Source organism: Saimiri boliviensis, chromosome 4 (genome assembly GCF_048565385.1).
Source record: "Saimiri boliviensis isolate mSaiBol1 chromosome 4, mSaiBol1.pri, whole genome shotgun sequence".
Classification (NCBI taxonomy): Eukaryota; Metazoa; Chordata; class Mammalia; order Primates; family Cebidae; genus Saimiri; species Saimiri boliviensis.
The window spans coordinates 100,689,333-100,713,602 of record NC_133452.1 but is presented as its reverse complement, the minus strand read 5'-3'; the positions used below and the strand labels follow the sequence as shown (position 1 = coordinate 100,713,602).

The window sequence follows — 24,270 nt, the reverse complement described above, 5'->3', positions numbered from 1 at the left end:
GCACTTTCTTCCCCCAGCCTGTGTGTCCCATTGAGGCTTGTTTTCAACTCTACAGGTGGGGCTTTCCCCAGACGGACCCGAGGTTTGGTTTCTTATTGGGTTTTTGTGCAATAAGGAAGTTGTCAAGTGAAACTGTTTTTTTCTGGGGTAGCTGAGCTAAGCCTCCTATCATTGGAGGAGCGGGCAGGAGCCCGGGGATGGGTGGTAACAGGTGGAGGCAGGTGAGCCAGCCCATGGCTCTCAGGATTGGCTGCCATGAGCTCAGCTCCTGGGAGATAGGATATATATATATATATCTTCTGAGACACTCAGAAAATTACCAGCACCAAGTAGTGGCATCTTCTCCCTGAGAGAGCTGGACCTGACTTCTTGTCCAGCACAGCTTCCAGCCCACAGGGAGCAGAGACCGCTGTGTTAGGACACAGAGACCTCTTGTCTGAAGATCCCAGCCCGGGGTGTCCAGGACAGAAGTGACTTCTGTGGTCCAAGGTTAGTTGAACAATATCCTCTCCTTTGGGTGCTGGAGCAGTGGTATCTTGGAGTCCTGAAAGGAATTTTGTCCTGGGAGTCAAACCAAGAGTCCAGCCCCAATTCTGCTTCCAGAGTGTTGGGCCCTCCCAGAGAGGTGGGGGTGGTGTGGGGAGATCCGTTTTCTTATCTCTAAAAAGGTGAAGCTGGGTTCAATGATATTATCTCAACTGTGTGTTTCTCAAAAAGCTCTGGGCTCACTTGGACTTAAAAGCTCTGTATTTAAGTCCCACTCAAGTCCCACCACCCTGAGCAAGGAACTTTACTTCTTTGAGCCTCAGTTTTCTTGTCTGTAGGATGGGGCAGCACTACCTAGCTCACCTGCTAGTTTCCCTATAGGATACTATAGAGGTCGAGTCATATACTTTATGTGAAGGTATGTACCATCACGTTTATTGAGGGAACCCCCCCAATAAATGGGAGGTGTTATTATTACGTGTGGTTGAATTAAGCTCCTATGTTTTAAGGTTTTTGGACGTTAGTCCAAGAATGGGGAGATTTTATGAAAATAACTCGTGGTCTACTGCTCTCTCTGATGGCAATTTAGAGGTCGGGGGTGGATTAGAACCCACAGTCCTGACCGACTCCTCATGCAGTGTTGCATTGCCCTTGGTCTTGGATAGAGGTCAGGATGGGGTGGGGAGGGCGTGGTGTCTATATGGGCATATGTGATGGTGTGACTCTATGTGCACAGGTCATGGTTGGCGTGTATGTGAATGTGGTTATCTCAAACAGTGGGAAATAGCAGATTTCTCCCCTCTAAGTGCGTGCATGCGTATCTATGCTTATGTGAGGACATTTGGTGTAGAAAAGAGCAGATAGCATTCAAATCAGGAGAAGCAGATTCGAGCGTCAGCTCTCTGCTTTCTGGCTATGAGACTCTGGGCATGTCTTTTAACGGTTCAGGGCCTCATTGTCCCACTGTCAGCCCATTTGGTTCCTAGTCCCGTCAAAGATGAAATGACATCATGTAAATGAAAGGGCTCTCTGGATGCCGTGTGGCTGCATGACGGTGAGCTGGTTTGGGTTTGCATGTGCCCGTGTATCATTTATTTGTTTCACGAACACCAAGAGCCTCCCAGGCTCAGATCTCATGGAACTTAGACAGGGCGGACCGATGGCAAGTAGTGAGCTTGGTCACCGAATTATTTATACTTGGGACAGGAGAAATACAGGGCGTCCTGAGTCTGTGTAGGTCTGTGGTGTGCACAAGTGTGTTCCGGTGACGCATGGATGTCTGTGGTGTTGACTGTGGGTCCACACGTGGGTGCCACACACTCCATCCCTCAGGGTGTTGCTGTGGGTGTGCAGCAGGCTAGCTCTCTGTGAAGTTTCTGTTGTGTGAATAACAGGGTGAAGAAGGGGAGCCGCAGTTATATCCGTGAAAGGCACAGAGCAGTTACAGAGTAACACGGCCAGGTGAACAAATTAGAGAACAGCATAGAGATGAGATCATCGTGCAACTTAGAAAGTACACAAAACACAGGAGCAGGCCTGGGGAGGGCAGGCAAGCTTCCCGCTCCAGAGTCAGCTGTGTGAACCTTCTCTGGTTCTTTGTTGCTGTTGCTGGACATGTCACCGGTGAACGTCACGTCTTATCAGAAGGAGTCTTGTGATCTGCAGATCACTCGGATATTTTGAGCTGATTTGGACTTTGCTCTGACATCCACTTTCGGCCAAGACAATAACAAGTTTATGAGAGCGGCTGGGTTTCCGCACAGTGAGGGCGCGCTGCTGGCCTTCCTGGTCTGCGAGCTCGGCCTAGGCAGGGTGTGGTTCCCTGGGGGTCGGGGCTGAATGTCGTTGAGCACCTGGGGCACAAAACAAGAAAAAAAAAGAAAGGAAAGCAAAGTCTTGCTTTGATAACTTCTGGATAGCAGAATTTTATACTTAGAAAGTCTTGAAAGGTCTAATTTTGGCACATGGAGGAAGGGGGAGGTTGTTAGGATTAAAAGACAACCTTCCTAGGGCTTAGAGACTTTAAAAGTCTGAGGACACACCGTCCACAGAGGTTCTTCAGGGGTCTTCCTGGGGGGGGGTGTCTTCCCCAGTCAGCTGCACTCTCAATCCCTGGACCAGAGCTGAAGACAAGCTTTGGAACATTACAGAGGAGGGGCAGTTGGAGCAGGGGAGAGGGAGGAGAGAGCCGGGCTGAACAGTCACAGCCAACCAGAGAGGAAAGAGGAAAGAAGGCAGTCGGGCTGGTGTCAAATGCTGCAGCACGTTAGGGACGCATGGGAAGAGGCCACTGGATTTGGAATTAGGAAGCCTTGGGAGACCCTGGAATCTCTTCACTGGGGAAACTCTTGGATAGCAGAAGCTGCACCCAGCCCCCTCCCCGCCTCTGGGCTGCAGCAGCAGCTGCGGGGCTCCTGGGCTGTTTCTCTCGTCTCCGCGAGGGCCCAGAGCACTGCTTATTCCAGGAAGGGAGCGGCCAAATCAAGGCAGCTTTCTTGAAAAAACATCAGGGAAAGCATTTGCTGGTGGGATTGTGTTAAGGTACCAGAGGAGCTGAGCTAAGTGAGGAGCAGCATGTCCTTGGAATGCGGTAGGAGGATACTGCCACCATCGGCAATGGCGAAAACCGTTTCCATAGCAATGACAGCTTTTTAAGATGACTGTTTCTCTTCCCATTAACTGGGTAAGGAAGCGCCGGCCCTCTGTGCGATGGGTCCCATGGAGCCAGGTCTGTGCAGACAGAAGAGGGTCTGAGCTGAGCGAGAGTGTCCTCGTTCTGTGGTTTTGTTAATGAACAGCTTCTCTGCCAATCCCATCCAATGTGCCCTGACCACAGGAACATATGGGAAATGCAGAGAGAACCCTGACACCATTCAGTAAATATTTCTGGCTCAGCTCACTTTTTTTTTAAATGTGATCTTAAATCACACAGAACTTCAACCTAAATTTATCTTCTCTGAAGACCGTGTGCTTCTGAAGAGAGCAGATGCAGGGGAATGGAACACTGCTGTCATCCCTGTGTACGCACATCCTTACTCCTGTGCATTCAGAGAAGACCAGAATATTCCCTCTGGGGGCACGTGCTGCACCTCGTTCATGATGGTATCCCTAGCACCGAGCATCATTTCTGGTGCAGAGTGGGTGCTTATTAAATGTTTGTTGTGCGAAATAAGCAAGAACAAACATAAATATTTTCCTCTGTGATTGCTTCTCCTTATGCTACTCCGCATTGTCTTCGGAAACACAACCGTAAGGCAACCAGTCTCTGAGCCAGGGGTCCCCAAACTTTTTACACAGGGGGCCAGTTCACTGTCTCTCAGACCGTTGGAGGGCCGGACTATGCAAGGTGTGACACCCTTCACAGCCAGTGCTGCTGCCTCCACTATCCCAGACAGCGGTATATAGTGTCACAGGCCCAGCACCGCCTCCAGTGCTGCATACAGGGATGGCGGTGATCAGCCCGTGACACTGTGTATACAGCGTCCTGGACATCTGTAGCAGCGGTGGGCCTCTTCTGTGGGAAGCCCACTGCTGTATGTTTCCCCTATTATAAGACACCTCCTAAAAATAAGACAGCCCCCGTCTTTTGGGGGTAAAATTAATATAAGACAGGGTCTTATAATAGGGGAAACACGGTGTGTAGTAATGTGGGGGGAGACTTTTGGGCAAAGGGAGGTTATAGGGGCCATTATGTTGTTGTACATTTGGGGGAGTATGGGGGCCATTGTACTGTGTAGTACTGGTTATAGTGCTTTGCCTTTCTTCCTACTTCTGCTGTTATTTCACATTGCTTCCAGTGATGTGGGGCGCCGCAGCCGCAGACCGGATGTGCGTCATATGATGCACTTCTGGAGGCGTGACGCGTGCGTCCCACGTCACCGGATGTAGTACTGTACGTGAGCGATGCCGCGCTTTGCGGTGCAGCCACATACAGACTCCAGGAGCACGGGATGCGGATGCTGTGACCACCAGTGAAAGAGGTGCCCCTTCCTGAAGTTCGGCAGGGGCCGGATAAAAGGCTCAGAGTCTGAGCCTTTCAGGAACATTAGTGAATTTCCATGTAAGGTACAGACACGTATTGCTAAAAGTTTCCATGTAGCCCATGTGCTCCTTTTAAGGGACATTAAATGACAAATAAGGCCTTCCAAATTGCCTGCCTCCTCCCCTGCCTGATTTTTCCTTTCCTCCAATGTCATCCACGTGTGGACACCTGGCCCCAATAGCCTCTGACCTCGGCGACCTGGGGCTGCAGTCCTGTCTGTTGTCCTTCCCACACTGGTGCTTAAAGGAGGGAAGGCATCCCAAATGTTCGTGCCACCTTCAAATCTGTGTGTTCCCATTTCTTTTCTTCTTTCTCTGTATCTTCTTCACTTTCCTGTGGATCCCACACATAAGAAATTGCAATTATAGATTCTTATTTTTGCCTCTAAGCTGAGCATAGCAATAGAATACATTTTAGAGTACATCCCTTACCACTACATGACTTGGTGAATGCAGGCTAAAGCTGTAATGACAAATTAGAGCAGGCAACCCGTGGTCCTAAACTGCATAGGACTCTCCAGGGGCTCAGGTTTGGAATTCAGGACCATATTTTCTTTTTCTTTTTTATTTATTTATTTATTTATTTATTTTGAGATGGAGTTTCACTCTTGTTACCCAGGCTGGAGTGCAATGGCGCGACCCCGGCTCACCACAACCTGCACCTCCTGGGTTCAAGTAATTCTCCTGCCTCAGCCTCCAGAGTAGCTGGGATTACAGGCACACGCAACCACGCCCAGCTAATTTTTTGTATTTTTAGTAGAGACGGGGTTTCACCATGTTGACCAGGATGGTCTCGATCTCTTGACCTCATGATCCACCCGCCTTGGCCTCCCAAAGTGCTGGGATTACAGGCTTGAGCCACCGTGCCTGGCTATTATTTTATTTTTCTTTACCTTCCATTGAAGGGAAGAGGGTTTCTGGACAACTCTAGAAAAACTGGAAAGCCCCAAGAGTTTTAGATTAAAGACACACAAATCAAGTGCACTGCCCACACCCTAGGCGTGCTTGAAACGCCACCCAGGAGGGGAAGGTTTTTGTTTGTTTTTTAAAATCTTTTTCCATTGGGTGCTGCTTCATTCTGGATGGAGAATGGAAGGGCCCCTGCTACTCCAAGATGAGACTGGCCCAAAAGCACTGATTTCATGCTACCCATACATCCAAAGACACCTTAAGTGTTGTGCCATTTACTAAATGTGTTACGCATCTGTTCCTTTGCTTAATAAGTGCTTATTGAGTGGCAGTGATATGCCAGACATTGTTCTAGACACTCAAAGATAGAAGACCCAGCAAAATAGGCCCAGGAGATGGAGACAGACTCAGACAGTAAACCACTAAACCCATAAAGACACGGCACTGCACGCCACCAGGCCGTGGGGCAGGAGGGGAAAGGGTGTGCCGATGGGGAGTGGGCGGGGGCCTCGATGGAAAGGTGACCGTGGAGTAGAGCCCTCAAGGCAGTGAGGGAGCAAACCATGAACAAACTCATTCTTTCCACGAGGGAAGAATGTTCTAGAAAGAGGGACTGGCCAGTGTGAAGGCCCGGAGGCAGGCGGGCTTGAAGGACAGCAAACAGGGCTGTGTGCGTGAAGTGGAGTGTGTGAGACATGGTCAGAGGAGTGATGGAGGCTGGAAGGTGTGCGGTGTGCCAGCCACTGTAAAGACTGTGAGTGAAAGGGGACACTTGGAGGAAGGGAAATAACTTTTGTTTTTGTTTTTTGAGACAGAGTCTTGCTCTATCACCAGGTGGCCAGGCTGGAATGCAGTGGTGCAATCTTGGCTTGCTGCAACCTCCGCCTCCCGGGTTCAAGCAATGCTCCTGCCTCAGACTCTGGAGTAGCTGGGAGTACAGGCTCAGTTAAGTACAAAATCACTCCCAGCTAAGTTTTGTATTTTTAGCGGAGACGGGGGTTTCATCACGTTGGCCAGGATGGTCTCGATCTCTTGACCTCATGATCCACCTGCCTCAGCCTGCCAAAGTGTTGGGATTACGGGCGTAAGCCACCGCGCCCAGCCGTAACATTCATTTTTTAAGTCCCACAGCTGCTAAGTGGAGAAGTTACTGTAAGGAGGGCAAGAGGAGAGCAGGGATATCAGTTGGAGGTGATGGTAACAGTTCAGGAGAGTGCAGGTGGGGACCTAGAAACCACAGGGGGCCGTCAGGGTGAGGAGAGGCTCTAAGAGAGTGAGACCAAAAGGCTCTGCTGATGGGTGGATGTGGGAGTAGAAGAAAGGAGGCTGGCACAGTGGCTTATGCCTGTAATCCCGGCACTTTGAGAGAGCAAGGTGAGTTGATTGCTTGAGCCCAGGAGTTTGAGACTAGCCTGGGCAACACAGCAAGACCCCATATCTATTTTTTATATATATATATATATATATATATATATATATATATATATATATATATATATTTTAAAGAAAGAAGTCAGGAGTGACTACATTTTTGGCTTGAGCAGTTAGAAGAGAAGAGTTACCGTTGACAGAGCTGCCTGGTGGAATATTCATGGCAGCCTGTGAGGTAGGGCAGGGCTCAGGGATGTTTCAGAGGAGAACATGGGGCCAGAGAAGGTGCCTGAGCTGCCCAAAGTCCCAAGGCTAGTGAGGGGCAGGCCTAGACCTCTGGCTCCGGCTGTATTCATTTTCTGTTGGTGCCGTAACAGAAGCCCCCAGACGCAGTGGCTTTGGAACAAGATGAATTAACTATCATGCGGTTCTGGAGGAGAAGTCCCAAATCAGTCTTGATGGACTAGAACCTACGTGTGGGCAGGGCTGTGTTCCTTTCAGGGGCTCTGGAGGTGCAGCTGACCAGCCCTGAGATCTGAGCAGGATCTCCCTGTGGTTCACTTTCATCCACTGGAAAATGAGAACAGTGACCCCCATTCCCCAAGGGTTCTGGGGGAATTTGCACAAGACAACAGCTTTGAGAAATTGTTGACACGAGGGGCTGACATTACTCACGTTAGTGAGCAGAGTGAATGAGCCACTGGGCAGTGCTGGGAGCCAGCTTCGGTGTGCCCAGGAGGCCTCTGCTGAGGGAACTGTTTGGCCGGGTGCAGTGGCTCACGTCTGTAGTCCCAGCCTGTAGTCCCAGCACTTTGGGAGGCTGATGGGGGTGGATCACCTGAGGTCAAAAGTTCGAGACCAGCCTGGCCAACATGGTGAAACTCCATCTCTACTAAAAATACAAAAATTAGCCGGGCGTGGTGGCATGTACCTGTCATCCAGCTACTCAAGAGGCTGAGGCAGGAGCATCGCTTGAACCCAGGAGGCGGAGGTTGCAGTGAACTGAGGTAGAGCCACTGCACTCCAGCCTGGGCGACAGAGCGAGGCTCCGTCTTAAAACAACAACAATGAAAACAAACAACCAAACAAAACTAAGGGAACTGTTTGTTTCAGTTGTAGCCTGATGGAGAATCCAAGGCGCCCGAGGAGGCCCCTGACGGAGAGGAAAGCCAAGTCTCTGGACAGGCCATCGGCCCCCAGGAAAGACTCAGAGTCGCGGGACTGCCACTGCCTCTCGCTGCCCACTGCCCCCACCAGGAAGGCGCTTCACTGGACAGCCAGTGACTGGGCCAGACGTTCGGAGAGCCCAGCTCCGCCTGCAGAGGCTCAGGGCGCCACTGCTGCAGCCCTCACTCCGGAGGAGACCGGAGAGTTTCTCCCTGGTGAGCAGAGGCCTCCACAAGACACCAAGAGGGACAAGGCCCAGAGGTGGGCCCAGCAGGGGTGGCTGAAGACCATGCTGAACTTCTTCTTACTGAGGACGGGCCATGAGGAGCCCAGAGAAAAGGCCAGCAGGAGGCCAAGGGGGAAGGAGGATGTCTCCCAGCCTCCAGAGCCCCCAGAGGCACCGGGGGAGCCAGCCCTCAGGAAGAGAGCCCACCACGACAAGAAGGCCAGCCGCAAGAAGCAAGGTCACAAGAAACACATGGCCGAGCTGAATAAGGCAGCTCAAGACCAGGAGGCCGGAGGCCGAGAGGAAGGGCTGTCCAGGACAGCTGCTGCCTCGCGCTCTGGGGAGGCTGACCTGGGCCCAGCTCACAGGGGTGAGTGGACCTTGCCTGTACCTATGGCAACCCCTAGGGTGCGCTAAACTTGCTCCAGGAGCCTCTTCACAGAGGGGACGGGGATAGTCTGGGGAGCTGTCAGGGGCCGTACCACTATGACTTACTTACTTCCCTCCTTCCTCCCCTCCCTCCCTCCGTCCCCCCCCTTCCTTCCTCCTTTCTCTCTTTCTCTCTTCTCCTTCTCTCTTTCTCACTTTCTTTTTTTCTTTTTTGAGATGGAGTCTTGCTCTGCTGCTCAGGCTAAAGGGCATTATCTTGGCTCTCTGCAACCTCCGCCTCCAGGGTCAAGCGATTCTCCTGTGTTAGCCTCCCAAATAGCTGGGACTACAGGCATCTACCACAATGCCTGGCTAATCTTTGTATTTTTTTGGTAGAGACGGGGTTTCACCATGTTGACCAGGCTGGTCTTGAACTCCTGGACTCAAGTGATCCACCCACCGTGGCCCCCCAGAGTGCTGGGATTACAGACATAAGCCACTGCATCTGGCCCACTGTGACAATTCTTTGAGGTGGAACGGCACCATGGCTGAGTGCTCCAGGAGAACCACTTGTGGTGCTGCTGCTCCCCAGCTGTGTGGCCAGGGGCGGCAGCTTTCCTCTCTGAGATTCAACTTTTTTCATGGTTAAAATGAAGATAAATAGTTACTGTCTCACGGAGTGGCCGCAGCCCACAAGGAAAGAGCTCAGTGCATGGTAGCTGTTATTGCCAAGTACTCTAGTTTCAGGAGCACAGACCTAGGAGAAATGAGAAGGCAGGGATTGGGGTGAGGAGGGAAGCCCTGTTTGTTCCTATGTGCTTCTGGGCTACTGCTTCCAGGCCTTGGTTCTAGATTGGCTCTATCAGGAGTAAACTTGCTGTGTGACCTTGAGCTTGAGCTGCCATCTCTGGAACTTTTGATTTCCCATGTTAGAGACAGAATTGTTTCTTGTTCCTAGGTAATGCAAGGAAAAATGAGCATTCAGACAAAAAGTTTTCTCAACAAGGCAATTTTACTTTCTGCAGAAAGGGTACTGTTCATCAGCCATCTTGCCATGAGAGTACAATGAACAAAGGAAAGGCAGGCATATTTATTCCTTACACATTAGGTCCTTACTGCTGTGTCTGATCTCCATTGGTTGGAGCTGGACCTCACAATCTAAACTAAACCCGACTGGCTAACAACTTAAAACTTTCCCAAATAGATAAAGGCAATGGAGAACAAAGGAAAAGAGAAAGTTGCTTGCGAAAGGACAGAGAAAAGTAATAACATTCCCAAATAAGGAAGGGGCAGAGGCTGCCAGCTGGGACATGCCTGTGAGCACATCCAGCACAAATATCTTGGTTAAAGTACAAGGACATAGAATGCACTTATTCCCTTATATCTAACAGCTACATAGGATAGGGCTCAACAAAGAGTTAGTAGCAAAAAGCAAGAAGGCTTTGAAGAAAGTTAGTCTTTAAAAGAAACTGTTATTTCTAACATTTATTATTATTATTCTTTAACAAGAAGGGAAATTTTGAAGCAGAACTTTTTACTTTCTACACATGTAAATGAGGGTGCTGGCTCCCAAGGTGACTTCCAGTTCTACCTTGCAAGGTTCTGGAACTGAATGCCCACAGGCACCGAGAGGGAGAGGGGGCTCTGCCTTGCAGCACTCAAAACTCAGTGTTTATGATGGGGAGAAGATTGAGGATCTGAGGGGAGGGGCTAGTGAGAGACGTGCCTTGGTGGAAGCAGCCTCTTTTCAAATAAAAACCTTAATGGGTTTCCGACTTTTTTTGGTTAAGCCTGGCTGCAACAGTGCCCGTTGCACTGTGAATTCTATGCTGTTTTCTCATGTTGATGAACAAAGTCAGGAGAATGTCACTGCCACATGCACATTCACACCCACATACCCTTTGGTTTTCGTCTCTATTCCAGGTGGGGAAGACTCTGATCGTCAGTCCTTCCTCATCAGAGCAGATGGCACTGGAGCTTTGGATGTTTCTCCCCAAGCCACAGGTCACCAGCAAGAAGAGGAGCTCAGAAAGCCTGACGGTGAGTCGGAATCTCTAGTGACCTTTTTACCTGTGGCTGAGGTGGCTGTTACTGAGTGAGATGGATTATCCTGAATGATCACTGAGATCTTGGATGGTGGCTCTCAAAATACACGCACTGGTCTTTCTCGCCTCTTTTGGTGCTTCTGGCCACATCTGCTTATTTTAGAATTTCACGGAAGGGAGGCTGGGGAATTGGAAAGGCTGCTGGAAAATGCTGCTGCCTTCTGTGTTAATGGGATTGGAACTTTTCTTAGTCTTTTAAAATTTATTTTACTTTAAAAATATATAGAAGAGTGAAAAGGATAGTTCAGTGCACCCTTGTACGCTCACAGTTGTTAAACTCTGCCAGTTTGCTTCATGTATATATCATTTTGTTGCTGAATCACTTTGGAGTAAATCATGCTTCATCCCCAAATACTTAAACAACATGCATCTCCAAAAAAGAAGTGCAATCTCACACTAAACCACAATACCATGAATGCTCCGAATACATCGAGAATAATACCCTATTTATCTAACTCTCTGTAAAAAGGATGAGCCTATTTTATAATATGTGAAATAAAGGAGCTATGCATGTGACAAAGAATAACTGAAAGGCATTTAGTTAGTTATTCTGCAGCTGATCATTTTCTTACATGAGAGATAACCTGCCGGTAGCTGAGTCAGGCAACAAAAGCCAATTTATAAGTGAGCGGGAAGTGAGAGAGGGAAGTTAGGAGTAAAAAAAAAGCAAACCCACAGGCAGCGTGGGGACAGGGAATTTGTTTGCATCTCTTTTCATGTCAACTCATCAGCTGGCACCTAGCAGAGGACAGTGTGGGGACATTGTCCTTGAATAGGCTGACTGGCGTATCAAAGGAAACCATTTTCATTGGAGTGGCTTCTCCGTGCAGATGTGAGGGCGTGGCTGAGGCATCAGTGACGTCCTTCCATCCTCCACCTTAGTTACGCCGGGTATCCACCATTTTCGCCACTGAAATTTTGCAGGTTGGAAGATCGGCATTAGCCTTGCAAAGTGTTTTCAAGCCCAGTCCCTCATTTGATGGCCTGACAGCCTTCTGAGGGAGGCAGGACAAAGATTATGACCCACATTTCGCTGGGAGAGATGAAGGCCCAGAGAGGTTAAGACACTTATTCAAGGTCACACAGCTTACGGAACCCAAAGTAGATCTGTGAAGTTCAAAGGAAATAGGAGTGCACAAGTTGAATGCCTAAAGGGCTGACCTGAAATTTCCTGCATAAAGTCTCATGATTTGGCTTAGCACCTCCCCTGGCGGATCTTCCAAACTTCTTTCAGAAGGACCTGCCCTGGGATGTGGTGTTTCCCTCTGTTGTGTGGCCTAAAGAGTCGTTTAAGAGAACTGTCTGAGATGGTCATTTCGAAGGAGTTGCCTGTGCATTTAGAAAGAATAACCGGGTGCATTTGCTTTCTTCCAGAGGATGCTATCATTCAGATGATAGTGGAATTTCTCAAAAGAGTGGGAGACCAGTGGGAAGAAGAGGTGAGGAGCGAACTTGGCCGATCTCCAGGGGCTCTCAGCTTTCTCCTCCTCCTCTGCCACACTCCACCTGTCCTTGCACGCCCGGCCCTCGTCCCTTCCTTCCCTGAAGCCTCCTTCTGCAGCTTCAGAACTCAGCCCTGCGTGCGCTCTGGGCTCTGCTGCCTCCCCTCACCTGGGGCCATCCTGTCACTCGGGTGCTCTTCAGTTGCTTTCGGAGAGCTTTCCCCTTCTCCGCAATGTATGAGCCTGACTCAGTTTCTCTCCTGTCCCTCACAGCAATCTCAGGCCTCACAGCCGAAGGTGGTCCTGCCAAACCCAACAGCAGCTGTGAGGAAGAAATCCCAAGAGAAAAAGACAAGCCCCAAGAGAACTTTTTCTCTTAAGAAACATGGCTCCGAGGAGGCCAAGAGGGGGCCTGCAGATGTTTCCAGTCCAGAGGCCCGGCCACCCAAGAAGTCCAGCTTCCGGCCCCTGTGTGTCGGCGGCCATCGGCCTTCCGTCTCCAGCAGCTATGGTGAGCAGGCTCTGCAGTTGCCATAGCAACCCTGCAGCTGCCTCCAGCTCTGCAACCTTCCCCCGGGATGGAATTGGCCCCTTTTAAGGCTGTGCTGGGCCTGATCTGACTTTTGCACTCTGCACTGAGTGGCGTGAGGATGACCGTGGGAAGAGAGAGAGAAAGCCGGCAGGTCACCTCCACACTCAAAACCTCAGCCAGGTCTAGGCCACCCCAATAAGCCCTGGAGGGAAATTGTGTTCCGGGATTCCCCAGCCATCCACACATTTCTTGGCTGCCTCGGCTTCTGCCCCCTGGCAGGGAGGGGAGTCAGGTGTGTAGGAAGGAGCCGGAGTAGGGGAGGCAGGGGACCTGGGTCCTAGCATATTGTCTATGTCATTCCCCATCTTTATGCCTCAGTTGCTTCACCTGTAAAGTGAGACATTTCCCTGCTGCATATCTATAACTCATCCAGTCCTCACAGCCATCAGATGAAGTGCAGCTATGATCCGCACCTCCCAGGTGAAGGGACCGAAGCTTTGGGAGCTGAAACAATGTGTTCAAGGTCACAAGGCCCACGGATGGTGGGGCCAGAGCTAGAAGGAGAAAGGATCAGACAAGTCATTTCTTCCTGGGCATCAGGGAGAACAGGTCATCCTGGTCAGGAGAATTTACATCTTACAAAGGAGGGAGTGATGCTTAACACCAAAGAGGGCAATTTCACGCCACTTGGGGAGATATTTTCCTGCAGGGGGATTCTGGCTGTGATTCATCAATTCATGCCATGGGACCAGGCTTCTACCATTCAACTTGTGGATCAAGTCAAAATGGTGGAGGGAGGAGGGCTCCAAGGGAGGGAGGAGAGGGCAACAAAGCCCAGAAAAGCCAGTTCTATGGAAGCACAAAGGGATAGGAGAGCTTGGTCTGGCCCAGTAAATCAGAGACACAGTTCTACCCAGCAGCTCTGTGCCAGCCCATAAGGCCTTAGTCTGATCTGGCCATGGAACCCACTTTAGAGTCTGTGCTAGCTTCTATGCATGGTTAACAGGCCCAGATGGACAAAACACACTCCCTTTTTTCATTCTGCTTCTCAGGCTTGGAAGAACCTGAAGTCCAGGAGAGCCTGTCTACAGAGGCTGAGGCTCCAGGTCCTTGCAAGCTTTCAACCCCACCAGAGAGCCTGGGACCTGGAGAGGAGCTTCAGCCGGACAGAGCCTCAGAATACAGTCAGTACTCCTCTCCTTTTCTCAGAGATCCCTTGGAAAACTTCTGCTCTGACCCCTCCACTTGCAGAAGAGAAACTGAGCCAGAGAGAGGCAGTGGCCTGTCCAGACCTCCCTCTGAGAATAGCAGGCTGGGGAGGCAGCTTGGGTCCCAAGCCAGGCTGCCTGTCTATACCTCAATAAATGGCAATAGCGTTGGTACTCACCCTGATGAGGCCGACAGGAAGTAAGGGGAGGAAAATGCTCCCTTCACCTCACCAAGGGCTTGCTGATGGGGTGATCTTATGGGCCTGGGTTTGAATCTGGGCTCTGATCCCTTTGAGCCATGTGCACTTGGACAAGTTACTTCATCTCTGGTCTCAGTTTCTTCATCTGTGAAATGGGACAGCAATGTACCTGCTTTCTAGAACTGTTGGCAGCTCTAAATGAACTCCTGCCTCTACAGCATGTAGGACAGCCCCTGGTAGTGGCTAATATGTGTTAGCTGCCATCTATTGCTCTTATTGTCGTTGTTGGGTGGCCCAGCTTGAGAAGAGAGCTCAGAAGTAAAGAGGAGAGGGAGAGGGGTAGGAGCTGTAGCAGGGAAGCTCAGCTAAGGGCAGCTGCCATCACTGTAATTGCTATTTTATCATTGGCAGAGCCAGGCCTGCAATCATGTATATATGATCACCATCACATCTGAAAAGATCTGGAAAGATCTCTGCCTCCTACACCCTGCCATTCTGCCTTGTTTGCTTTTCCTTTTTTTTTTTTAAGATAGTGTCTCGCTCTGACACCCAGGCTGGAGTGCAGTGGCACCATCTCGGCTCACTGTAACCTCCACCCCTGGTTCAAGTGATTCTTCCGCCTCAGCCTCCCGAGTAGCTGGGACTGCAAGTGTGTACCACCACACCCGGCTACCTTTTGTACTTTTTTTTTTTTTTTTTTTTTTTTTTAGTAGAGACAGGGTTTCACCATGTTTTAGTCAGGATGGTCTCAATCTCTTGACCTTGTGATCTGCCTGCCTCAGCCTCCCAAAGTGCTGGGATTACAGGCGTGAGCCACCATGCTTGGCCCTTGTTTGCTTTTCATAGAAAATGTGCTTTAAAGGGGAATTCTGCCTGAACGGGGGAAGGCGCAAGGTGAGAGCACCTGTAGGGAACAGGCCTTTCCAGATGGCCCTGAGGGGCCTCCTCCTGGGTGTCTGTTTGGAGGCCCTCATTGGGAAAGTGAACATGGGCCCCATGAAGGCAGCTCTGCCCTCAGGCCACCTCTGGCAGCTCTTTCACCCCCTGGAGAATCACCCAGGGAGCCAGCTGGGCATAAGGAAATGAAGAATGATCATAGAAGAGCTTTTCTAGCCCTGAAGTGTAACCGTGCATGCTGATCTTTTTCAGGAGAATTCATTCAGAAGATCATTTCCATGCTTCAAGATGCAGAAGAACAGCGAGGAGAGGAGGTGAGGAAAATGCTCCCCCCACGTAGCCCTGACCTCACTGTGGGCTCCCAACCCTGCCTGGGAAACAACGTCCTGCCCCTCCTGTACTCTGTGTCCTGCCAAAGCCCTGCTCCGGTCCCTCCATTTTTTTTTTTTTTTTTTTTTTTTTTTTTTTTTTTTGGAGATCAAGTCTCACTCTGTCGCCCAGGCTAAAGCACAGAGGCTCAAGCATGGCTCATTGCAACCTCCACCTCCTGGGCTCCAGAGATTCTCCTGCCTCAGCCTCCCGAGTAGCTGGGACTACAGGTGTGTGCCACCACACCTGGCTAACTTTTGCATTTTTAGTAGAGACAGGGTTTCACCAGGTTGGTCAGGCTGGTCTCGAACTTCTGACCCCTGGTGTTCCGCCCACCTCGGCCTCTCAAAGTGCTGGGATCATAGGCATGAGCCACTGCACTTGGCCCCAGTCTCTCCATCTTGAAGCTTCCCCAGCCCCCTCCAGACCACACACATTTCCCCAGCACTGAGCATCAGCCACCCTTCTCTGGGCCACACCTGCTAGCCCTCCATGGGTCTCTTTCCCCAGCTCACCCTCACCCCAGCTCACTCCTCAAGGTCAGGGGCCCTGACTCAGTTTCTCTCATCTCTCCCACAGCAACTTCAAGTCCAAGAGGAAGAGGGGTGTATGGAAAACCTGGCCCCACTCAGCAGAAGGAAATCTCAAGAAAAAAAGTTGAGCCTCAGGAGAGCGTTTTACCATAAGAAACACAGCTCCAAGGAACCCAAGAAAGCGGGGGCAGCAGGGGCTGCCAGCCCAGAGACCCGACGGCCCAAGAGGCCCAGCTTTCTGCCCCTGTGTGTCGGCGGCCATCGGCCCTCCACCTCCAGCAGCCTTGGTGAGCAGGCCTGGTGTCGCCATGGTAACAGAGCCTTCCTCTCAGACAGGGCTGCCATGTGGCCTGTCTGTTGCGGACAGGCTGGCATAGTAGGGGACGTTCAGCCTTCGCCATTGCTTTCCATGCTGAGCAGAGTGGGGGGGTGGAAGTGTGGGGAGAGGTGAGGGGCAGGTGCCAGCAGGACCCCACCCCTAGCAGCCCCTGCTCATACCCCGCCACACACAAACACTTAACAACGGCCGTGGTGGGAGATCCGCACAGCTGTGTGTCAGAATCACCTGGCCAGTCCATAGAAAAGCACAGAGACCTGGGTTTGATGAAGTAGGATGTAGCCTGGGCCTTTTTTTTTTAAACTACACCAAAGTGCGAGGGCCACTGGTGTACAGTGATTCCCCTGACATCACAGAGCGCCTGCCGCCTGCGACTTTCACACGTATTATCTCATTTAACCTGCTCGAAACCCTGTGGGGTCAGTCTTATCACTCCCACTTAACAGATGGAGAAAGTGAGGTTCAGACAGGCTGAGTGACCCAGAAAGCCTGGCAGAGTGAAAGGGTTTGTTTGGTGGACCTGTCGGCACACCCCTCCCAGACTGTGAGGAGGAGGAAATGGTTGGTGAGTGAAGGAGGAGTTAGGTTTCTGGAGAAGGCCAAGAGAGCACCACGAACTCCTCTGAGGCAGAGCCGGGGGCAGGACACTCACGGAGGAGCCTGGAAACCAGCCCCCGCTTACGCCTGTGCCTCTGAACAGCTTCTTGCCAGGAACTAGATTAGCTCTCTGCAAAACACTTACCAACTCTTTTTTTGCCCTAGATCCAGAAGATCTCGAGTGCCAGGAGCCCTCACCTGCAGAAGGGGAGCCTGATGTGGTCCCAGAAGCACCCTTCCAGGCCAGAGGCCACACACCAGAAGGGGCGGTGCCTCAGCTGAGTGGAGTGTGTGAATCTAGTCAGTACCACCCCTGCTCTTACCTGGACAGCTTCCCAGCGCCGCTCCTCCACGTGGAGTTCACAGGCAGAACTGGGGAGGGTTCTGAGAAAGGAATGGGGAAGGCAGCAGGCAGAGACCCCAGGAGACTTTAGGATGGGGTAGGGGGCACAGACTTGACCTTTAAACTGGGGCGGTTGGGGCAGAGTTGCAGGTAGAGGACACCTGTCTATTCTGTGGGATGTAATTAACACCCTCCGTTAGTTTGCTTGAATGCTTCTTAGGAAAGTCCTAGCTTGCTCCAGGTCTCATAAGCAGTGGTGTGCTGGCAGACGGGCTCTCCACTGGGAGAGGGATGCCCTATTTTGTAACCTTTGCAGATTTCCATGGCATAAATATTTTTTACCTCGGCTGATTTCAACTGCCAACAGTTTATGACAACTAGTCCACAAATTAATTAGCTGGGCGAGGTGGTGGGAACTTGTAATCCCAGCTACTTGGGAGGCTGAGGCAGGAGAATCACTTGGACCCGGGAGGTGGAAGTTGCAGTGAGCAGAGGTTGCGCCCACTGCACTCCAGCCTGGATGGCAAAGTGAGACTCTGTCTAAAACAAAACAAAACAACTAGTCTACAAATTTCCTGAATAGTTACAGTGAACTTAGTACAAGCAGGCTCTGGCATACCTCTGCTTAGAACCCAGGTGGATGGGTGCATTCCCAAAGGGTCAGTAGCCCTGGCACGTCTCCTCCCTGTATTCTGATGCACTGCCTCTAGTCCAAACTCCCATTCTTGACTGGGCTACTCTGTAGCCTGGATAAGGGACACTGGGAGGCCTCAGTTTCCCACCTATCAAATAGAGCTGAATGTGGTTACAGGTGAGGCCCAGCAAGAGAGTCCCTTCTATTTCTATAAAGGGAACCCAAGCAAAGCTCTCACGCTCCGGCTCTAGTTTAAGGCAAGAATTTTCTTAATCCATCATAGCTAATGTGTGTGCGGAGTTTTAGAGAGAGAATACTCTTTCACAGGTGGGCGTGTTGTTGCAGCACTTCGTTTTTGGAAGGGAACTGGGCGTCACCCAGTCAATAGTCACTCAATCTTTTCTTTTCCTTAGAGGAGCTCATCATCCTGAAGCTGGTGGCGCTTCTCCAAGAAGCAGATGGCCAACTGGGGCAGCAGGTGAGCACCACTCAGCCTTCCCCAGGCCAGCCCCAGGGCCTCATCTACCCACAACTGAGACCTGGGTTCCATCCCCAAGTCTGCATCTCTGGGCAACTTTGAGAATATCCCTTAACCTCTCTGAGCCTCAGTTTCCTCTTTTTCAAAATGAGAGATAATTACCTACTCGTCCAAGCTTAGTGCATATGTAGAAAATACCAGACATGCAGCAGATGAGGGAACTGTTTAAAAGAATCCAATGCTCACGCGGCTCCCCCGCCAGCCAGGACCACTCCTATCCAAATCAGCCATTGAAGTTTGGCTCATGTCCCCCATCCCTGGCAGCCTCCTCTGCCCACACCTGGCCTCACCTGTCTGGCTGACTCCATTCCCTGTGGTCTCTGGGTTCACTCTTGGCCTTGCTGTACACGTCACCGTTCATATGGTCTCCCATTCTTTCAAGCTTGCTGACTTTCCGTCCCTGCTAGGCAGTCTGTAACAGAAGGTTCCCCAGCCTTAGAAAACACAGTCTATTTGGAGAGACAAGCACAGATCACAGGTGAAGAGGTCAGGTTAAAGATGAGTAATCAGCATAGCTGACGCTCTCTTCACCACCAGAGTGTGCACTGACTCATCCAGCTGCCAGCCCCTGCCTCCTTTTGCCTGAGGACCCAGGGCCATTTTGTAATCCATTTGGGTGCCGAATTAACAGCCTCTACTTCCCCATGAGCAGCCCTCAACCAATGGCTGATGGGAGTTGGTGGATAAACCCCAGCTCCCTCGCCTTTATGGGGCATAGCTGAGGAATGTGTTCTCGGCTCGCTCCCAAGGTGCCCTGAGCAGATTAAGCTCTAGCTGCCACCCCCTGGGCCGCCTTCCCGTTCTTGTTCCAGGTCTCATTCCCCCTTCAGCATTTCCCTGGGTCATTTAATCAATAAATTGCCTTTACCCGAGTCCTTGTGTCTGGGTCTGCCTCTGGGGAACTCATTTAGTTATTAAGAGACAGGAGTTTGTTGGAGGCGGCTTGGAACTAAAATTCATCCAACATCTACTCTGCACTAAACATTTTATATAAACTCTTTCATTTAACTCACCCCTCCGCCCCAACAGTCCTGGGGCTGGGTCGGTATTTTACATTTGCAGATGACCAGAGGCTCACACACCTAGTGAGTGCAACTTAAGCGTCCCAATTCTAGACTGTCATACATTGAAATAATAAAGTAAGATAATCTGTGAAATAAGTAGTGGCTAGCGTAGACAAGAAGGCTCTGTGGGCTGTTTACTTCTGAATTACCTGAGTCTAAAGACCTGTACTTCCATCCTCACCCTCTACTCTGTCCTGCTGCTTTGAGCTGGACCTTGCAGAACAGATTCTGAGAGGCTGGGGCAGTGGAGGGATGTAACAAGAGAGCTCATCCCTGGGATGTGGGGTGTCCCGCGTGGCTGCGTGGAGTTGCGGGGGGAGGGTAGGGAGAAGTTGGCGGGAGGGGTGCTGCCAGTAACACTAATGACCTACTTTCATTTCCGCTTCCAGATCAGGCGCCACCCCAGCTTTAAGAGGTATTTTTACAAGTTCTCGGACTCCTCCCTCAGCAAGCTGTTAGCCACCCTACACAGCCAGGTGCCCCATTCCTCTCAGTGGGACAGGAACCTCGCCAGGAGACTCTACCAGTTTGACGTTCGCTTGGCTGACAAATTTGCTGGCAACAAGAGCCATGCCATCTGCATCCTCATGGGCCTAAGAGACCACTACAATTGCACCCACTTCCCAGACAGGGAGGACCAGCCGGTGAGCAAAGGCAGGGAAGACGATGGTGACATGGCACGAGTGACAGCAGGCTCACAGCTGGCCTCCAGTGGCATCTACTTATTCTCCTCTCCCCTCTGCTGCTCAGTTCAGAATTTTTGGGTCTATCTCAAATGCCACCTCCTCACTGAGGCCTTCTGAGACAATTCTAAACCATGAAGACCTTCTTTTTTTCTGAAACCTCACTGATTTTACTCCATAATTAGCATCTTTATTTGGCTCTAGTTTTCAATTACATGTACCTTTCCATGCTTTTTGATAGAATGGCATATTGGACTGGCTACGATCTTAGCTTGCCTTATTTATTATTTTGTGGGCCCTGTTGCTTGGCTTCTCAATTCTAGGCTATCATAAAATGTAAACAACAAAGTAAGGTTATCTATCAAATAAGGGGTGGCTGAGGTAGATGAGAAGGTTTCATGAGGCTGTTGGTTCTGAAAGGCTTCCAGGAGGCGATCACTCAGTGACCTGGCCTTGGTTGCTTAATGAACAGCCTCTCTCCTGCCGTCACCTTCACTGTTCTGAGTGCATTCACACTTTTCCTAATAATTTCCTTTCCCCTAAGTCTCTGAGACATTCCCTTCAGAGATGATAATTGTCACTGGCTTTTTGCTTGTTTTTGAGCCAGGGTCTTGCTCTGTCACCCAGGCTGGAGTACACTGGTGCAATCACAGTTCACTGCAAACTCAACCTCACTGGGCTCAGGTGATCCTCCCACCTCAGCCTCTCAAGTAGCTGGGGCTGCAGGTGCATGCCACCATGACTAGCTAATTAAAAATAATTTTTTTTGGTATAGAGATGGATTCTCCCTATGTTGACCAGGCTGGTTTTGAACTCCTGGCCTCAAGCAATCTTCTCATTTTGGCCTCCCAAAGTGCTGGGATTACAGGCATGAACCACCACACCTGGCCTGATTTTTTTTTTTTTTTTTTTTGAGATGGAGTTTGGCTCTTGTTGCTCAGTCTGGGGTGCAATGGCATGATCTCGGCTCATTGCAACCTCTGCCTGCTGGGTTCAAGTGATTTCCCTGCCTCAGCCTCCTGAGAAGCTGGGATTACAGGCATGTGTCACCATACCCAGCTAATTTTTGGGGGTATTTTTAGTAGAGACGGGGTTTCTCCATGTTGGTCAGGCTGGTGTCGACCTCCTGACCTCAGGTGATCTGCCCGCCTCAGCCTCCCAAAGTGCTGGGACTATGGGCACTCCACCGTGCCCGGCCACCTGGCCTGATTTTTTAAAAATCATGAGCTCACATGTTTTCTGGTGGACTCTGATAAAGATTTCTTCATCCTTTTCTAATTCACTTAACATAACCTGCTTACAAACATTTGACCCAGACCCACCAGGTTAGAAGCCACTGCATGAAGGTGTGACTTCGGAGGAATGAAATGTTCTGTTTGCTGGTGTTGGATAAACAGGACCAGAACGTCTACATCCAAGTGGTCCCCTGGGAAACCAGACCCTTTTGCAGTGATGCTACTATCACCCAAAACACTTCTGTCTTTCTTGAAACTACCTTTAGATGCCATTTAAAAAGTCTCTCAAGAAGGCTGGCTTATTTCATGATAGTTGTATCTTGTCATTCGAATACTCTGCTCTACTTTGGCTCATTTTCCTGGTGGGAAATCCTCCCTACCTTAGACTCCTCTCTTCTTGGCTTCACTGGCTTCTCCTAGAGAACAGGAATGTTACAGATAATTTGGCTTCTAGGGTGGGTTAGGTAATAGCTTACAGAGTGATCTGAGTTCTTCGTGAAAGATATTACAGAAACATCGGTCTGACATCCTCAGTTGCCCTGACTCCATCTTCTGGTTTTACTAACCATTCATTCATTCATTCATTCATTCATTCATTCATCTGGTAGCTATTGACAGCCTCTTATGCGCTTGGTTGTACAAAGTGCCGTGAGGCTCTGTAGAAGGCTCTGCCTGCAAAGGCTGCATCTGCTAATGGAAAAGACAACTGTTTGATGACAACATTAAATAGCAACCGAAGGCCAAATGAGTGGTAGCTGAGGCCCGTGAAGCAAGTTGGTCCTGCAAACCTTCCAGGAGGTGGAGGTGCTGATTTTGACCTTTGAGAATGGGAGGCTGCCTGGGGAGAAAAGGTCACGAGAGCAATGTCCCCAGGAGGTGTTGCGAGAACAAAGGCCCAGAGACGGAGGCTGGGGTGGGGTGTCGATGGGATGATGGGATGTCTGTTGTTTCCAGAGTGGAACCCGTAAACAATTGGGCCATGGCTAACACGGAGGTTCTTTTTCTCTTCCCAGAGCATCGAAAGTCCTGAGATTCTAAGTCCAGATTGAAAGCTGTGTCTTGCACTCAGATTCCTTGAACTAGCCGAACGGTTGGCAGCTTTAGCCAGGAGACCCTGAAGACGCTCTATGACAGCCCAATCCTTGCTTTACAAACATGATGGAAGACAAGAGCAGACAACCATTCTGGGTCCATACTCTAGGATCTGAGAAGCACTAAGGACTCTTCCGCAAGGCAAGACACAGATGCCGTGTCTGGAGAAATCAGCACTGGCCTGAGAGTGAAGAGACCAGGGTTCCACCTGCCGAACCTACTCCAGACCTGCTCTGTGACCCTCTACGTGTCCCTGCTCCTCTCCAGACTCTGGAGTCTAGGATCTCACCCAGAAGGCCTACTGACATTTTCTCAGATGTTAGTTTTAACTGAGTCTAGTTTTTAAACTAAGTTTTTATTTAATCTCTAACCAGAACATCCACATGTATCCAAACAGATGTGCATCTAAATGTATCCCGTCATTTCTTCAGTTGACCAGTCATTCTTTCATTTTTATTTATTTATTTTTTTTGAGACGGCGTTTCGCTCTTGTTACCCAGGCCGGAGTGCAGTGGCGCGATCTCGGCTCACCGCAACCTCCGCCTCCTGGGTTCAGGCAATTCTCCTGTCTCAGCCTCCTGAGTAGCTGGGATTACAGGCACGCACCACCATGCCCAGCTAATTTTTTTGTGTGTGTGTTTTTAGTAGAGACGGGGTTTCACCCTGTTGACCAGGATGGTCTCGATCTCTTGACCTCGTGATCCACCCGCCTCGGCCTCCCAGAGTGCTGGGATTACAGGCGTGAGCCACCGCGCCCGGCTGACCAGTCGTTCTTCATGCTCATATGACTTTGTAGATGCCTCCTAGGAACTCTGCAGGCCCCAAATGGAAAGACCTGGACACTGAGGACGCTTGGTCTCTCAGAATCCTTCTAACCCTGTGTTAATGGAGCTGATACCCTGCCCCTCTCCCATCTCATGGGGTTGGCTAAGAGTCAGTGAGAAAATGGATGTGCAGAGTTCTGCAGATTACATAGTGCCAGGTCCATGTATGTACTAGGTAGTTTTCAGGAAGTGGAGGAGGGCTTCAGTGGGCTGGCCTGCCATGGATTGTTGCACAGGGGCGCACTGCTCAAGAGCACCATACTCTGGGAGGTGCTATTCACATCCTAGACATTGTGGATTTGTAGATGTATGATGACAGTTTTCCAGCTGGTGGCAGTACAATGTCTTGAGAAAAGGGATGTGTTTTCATATTTGCACAAAGGTGAGCTGCGGGGTGCCAGAGGCTCTGCCTTCTGTATAGCTCCACAGTGTCGACAGCTTGACTCGGGTGTGAAAGTTGCCCCATGCTCATATCTATGTGCAACATGGACAAAATTGCAGATGGACGTCTGGCTCCTGTGGACGCTGCCCAGAACCTGTGGTCATGGGGGAGAGGGTGTTAAACCCGGATAGCAAGTACGATCTTGTGACAATTGGGGACATGGCATTGCCATGTTGAACCTGTTGTAGGACCACTGCGTAGGACTAGGGAGGAGAAGCAGCCTAGGGTGGGGAAGCCTATGGCGCTTACATGAGGGGGGGCCTCCAACCAGAGGCACCAGCTTAGTAAGCTCAACTCAGCCTATCTGGAAAGCCATTTAGTTTTTATTGCTGCTTCGGAGAAGTGGGGGAGAGGTGAGCTCTTTGTGGATTTGTTTAGGCAGTGTTCATGTTCTTAGCACCCAAATGTGAAGGATCAGAAGAAGTTATGAAATGAAGGTCAGGAAACTTCTGTACACAGTTTCTTATTTGGAACGATGTTCTTTAAGCTCTATGAATATTTGGTATGCGCTCGTGATGCTGGCATCTGAGTTTCATTTTTGTACTGTGTTATTTGAGCAAATAAATTAACCTGCACAAAGGTGTTATCTGAGTTATTCACTATGGAGGCAAGACAGATACCCACCT

General features: G+C 50.3%; 1 protein-coding gene across 2 annotated transcripts; it reads left to right on the top strand.

The window, feature by feature from the left end:
- The first annotated feature begins 266 nt into the window (after nucleotides 1–266).
- Nucleotides 267–24,232, top strand: BNIP5 (BCL2 interacting protein 5). 2 transcript variants are annotated; one of them, XM_003923197.4, is made up of 12 exons: nucleotides 269–489; nucleotides 7,921–8,570; nucleotides 10,493–10,609; nucleotides 12,049–12,113; nucleotides 12,390–12,627; nucleotides 13,701–13,832; nucleotides 15,206–15,267; nucleotides 15,902–16,142; nucleotides 16,955–17,089; nucleotides 18,180–18,244; nucleotides 19,758–20,012; nucleotides 22,300–24,232. In XM_003923197.4, the coding sequence occupies exons 2-12, from the start codon at nucleotides 7,931–7,933 to the stop codon at nucleotides 22,333–22,335; spliced, it is 1,986 nt and encodes a 661-aa protein (XP_003923246.2). In that variant the 5' UTR covers nucleotides 269–489; nucleotides 7,921–7,930; the 3' UTR covers nucleotides 22,336–24,232. The 2 variants fall into 2 exon arrangements, with proteins under 2 accessions (XP_074254073.1, XP_003923246.2); XM_074397972.1 differs by lacking the exon at nucleotides 22,300–24,232 and having other exon boundaries at nucleotides 267–489; nucleotides 19,758–21,001.
- Nucleotides 24,233–24,270: the final 38 nt, after the last annotated feature.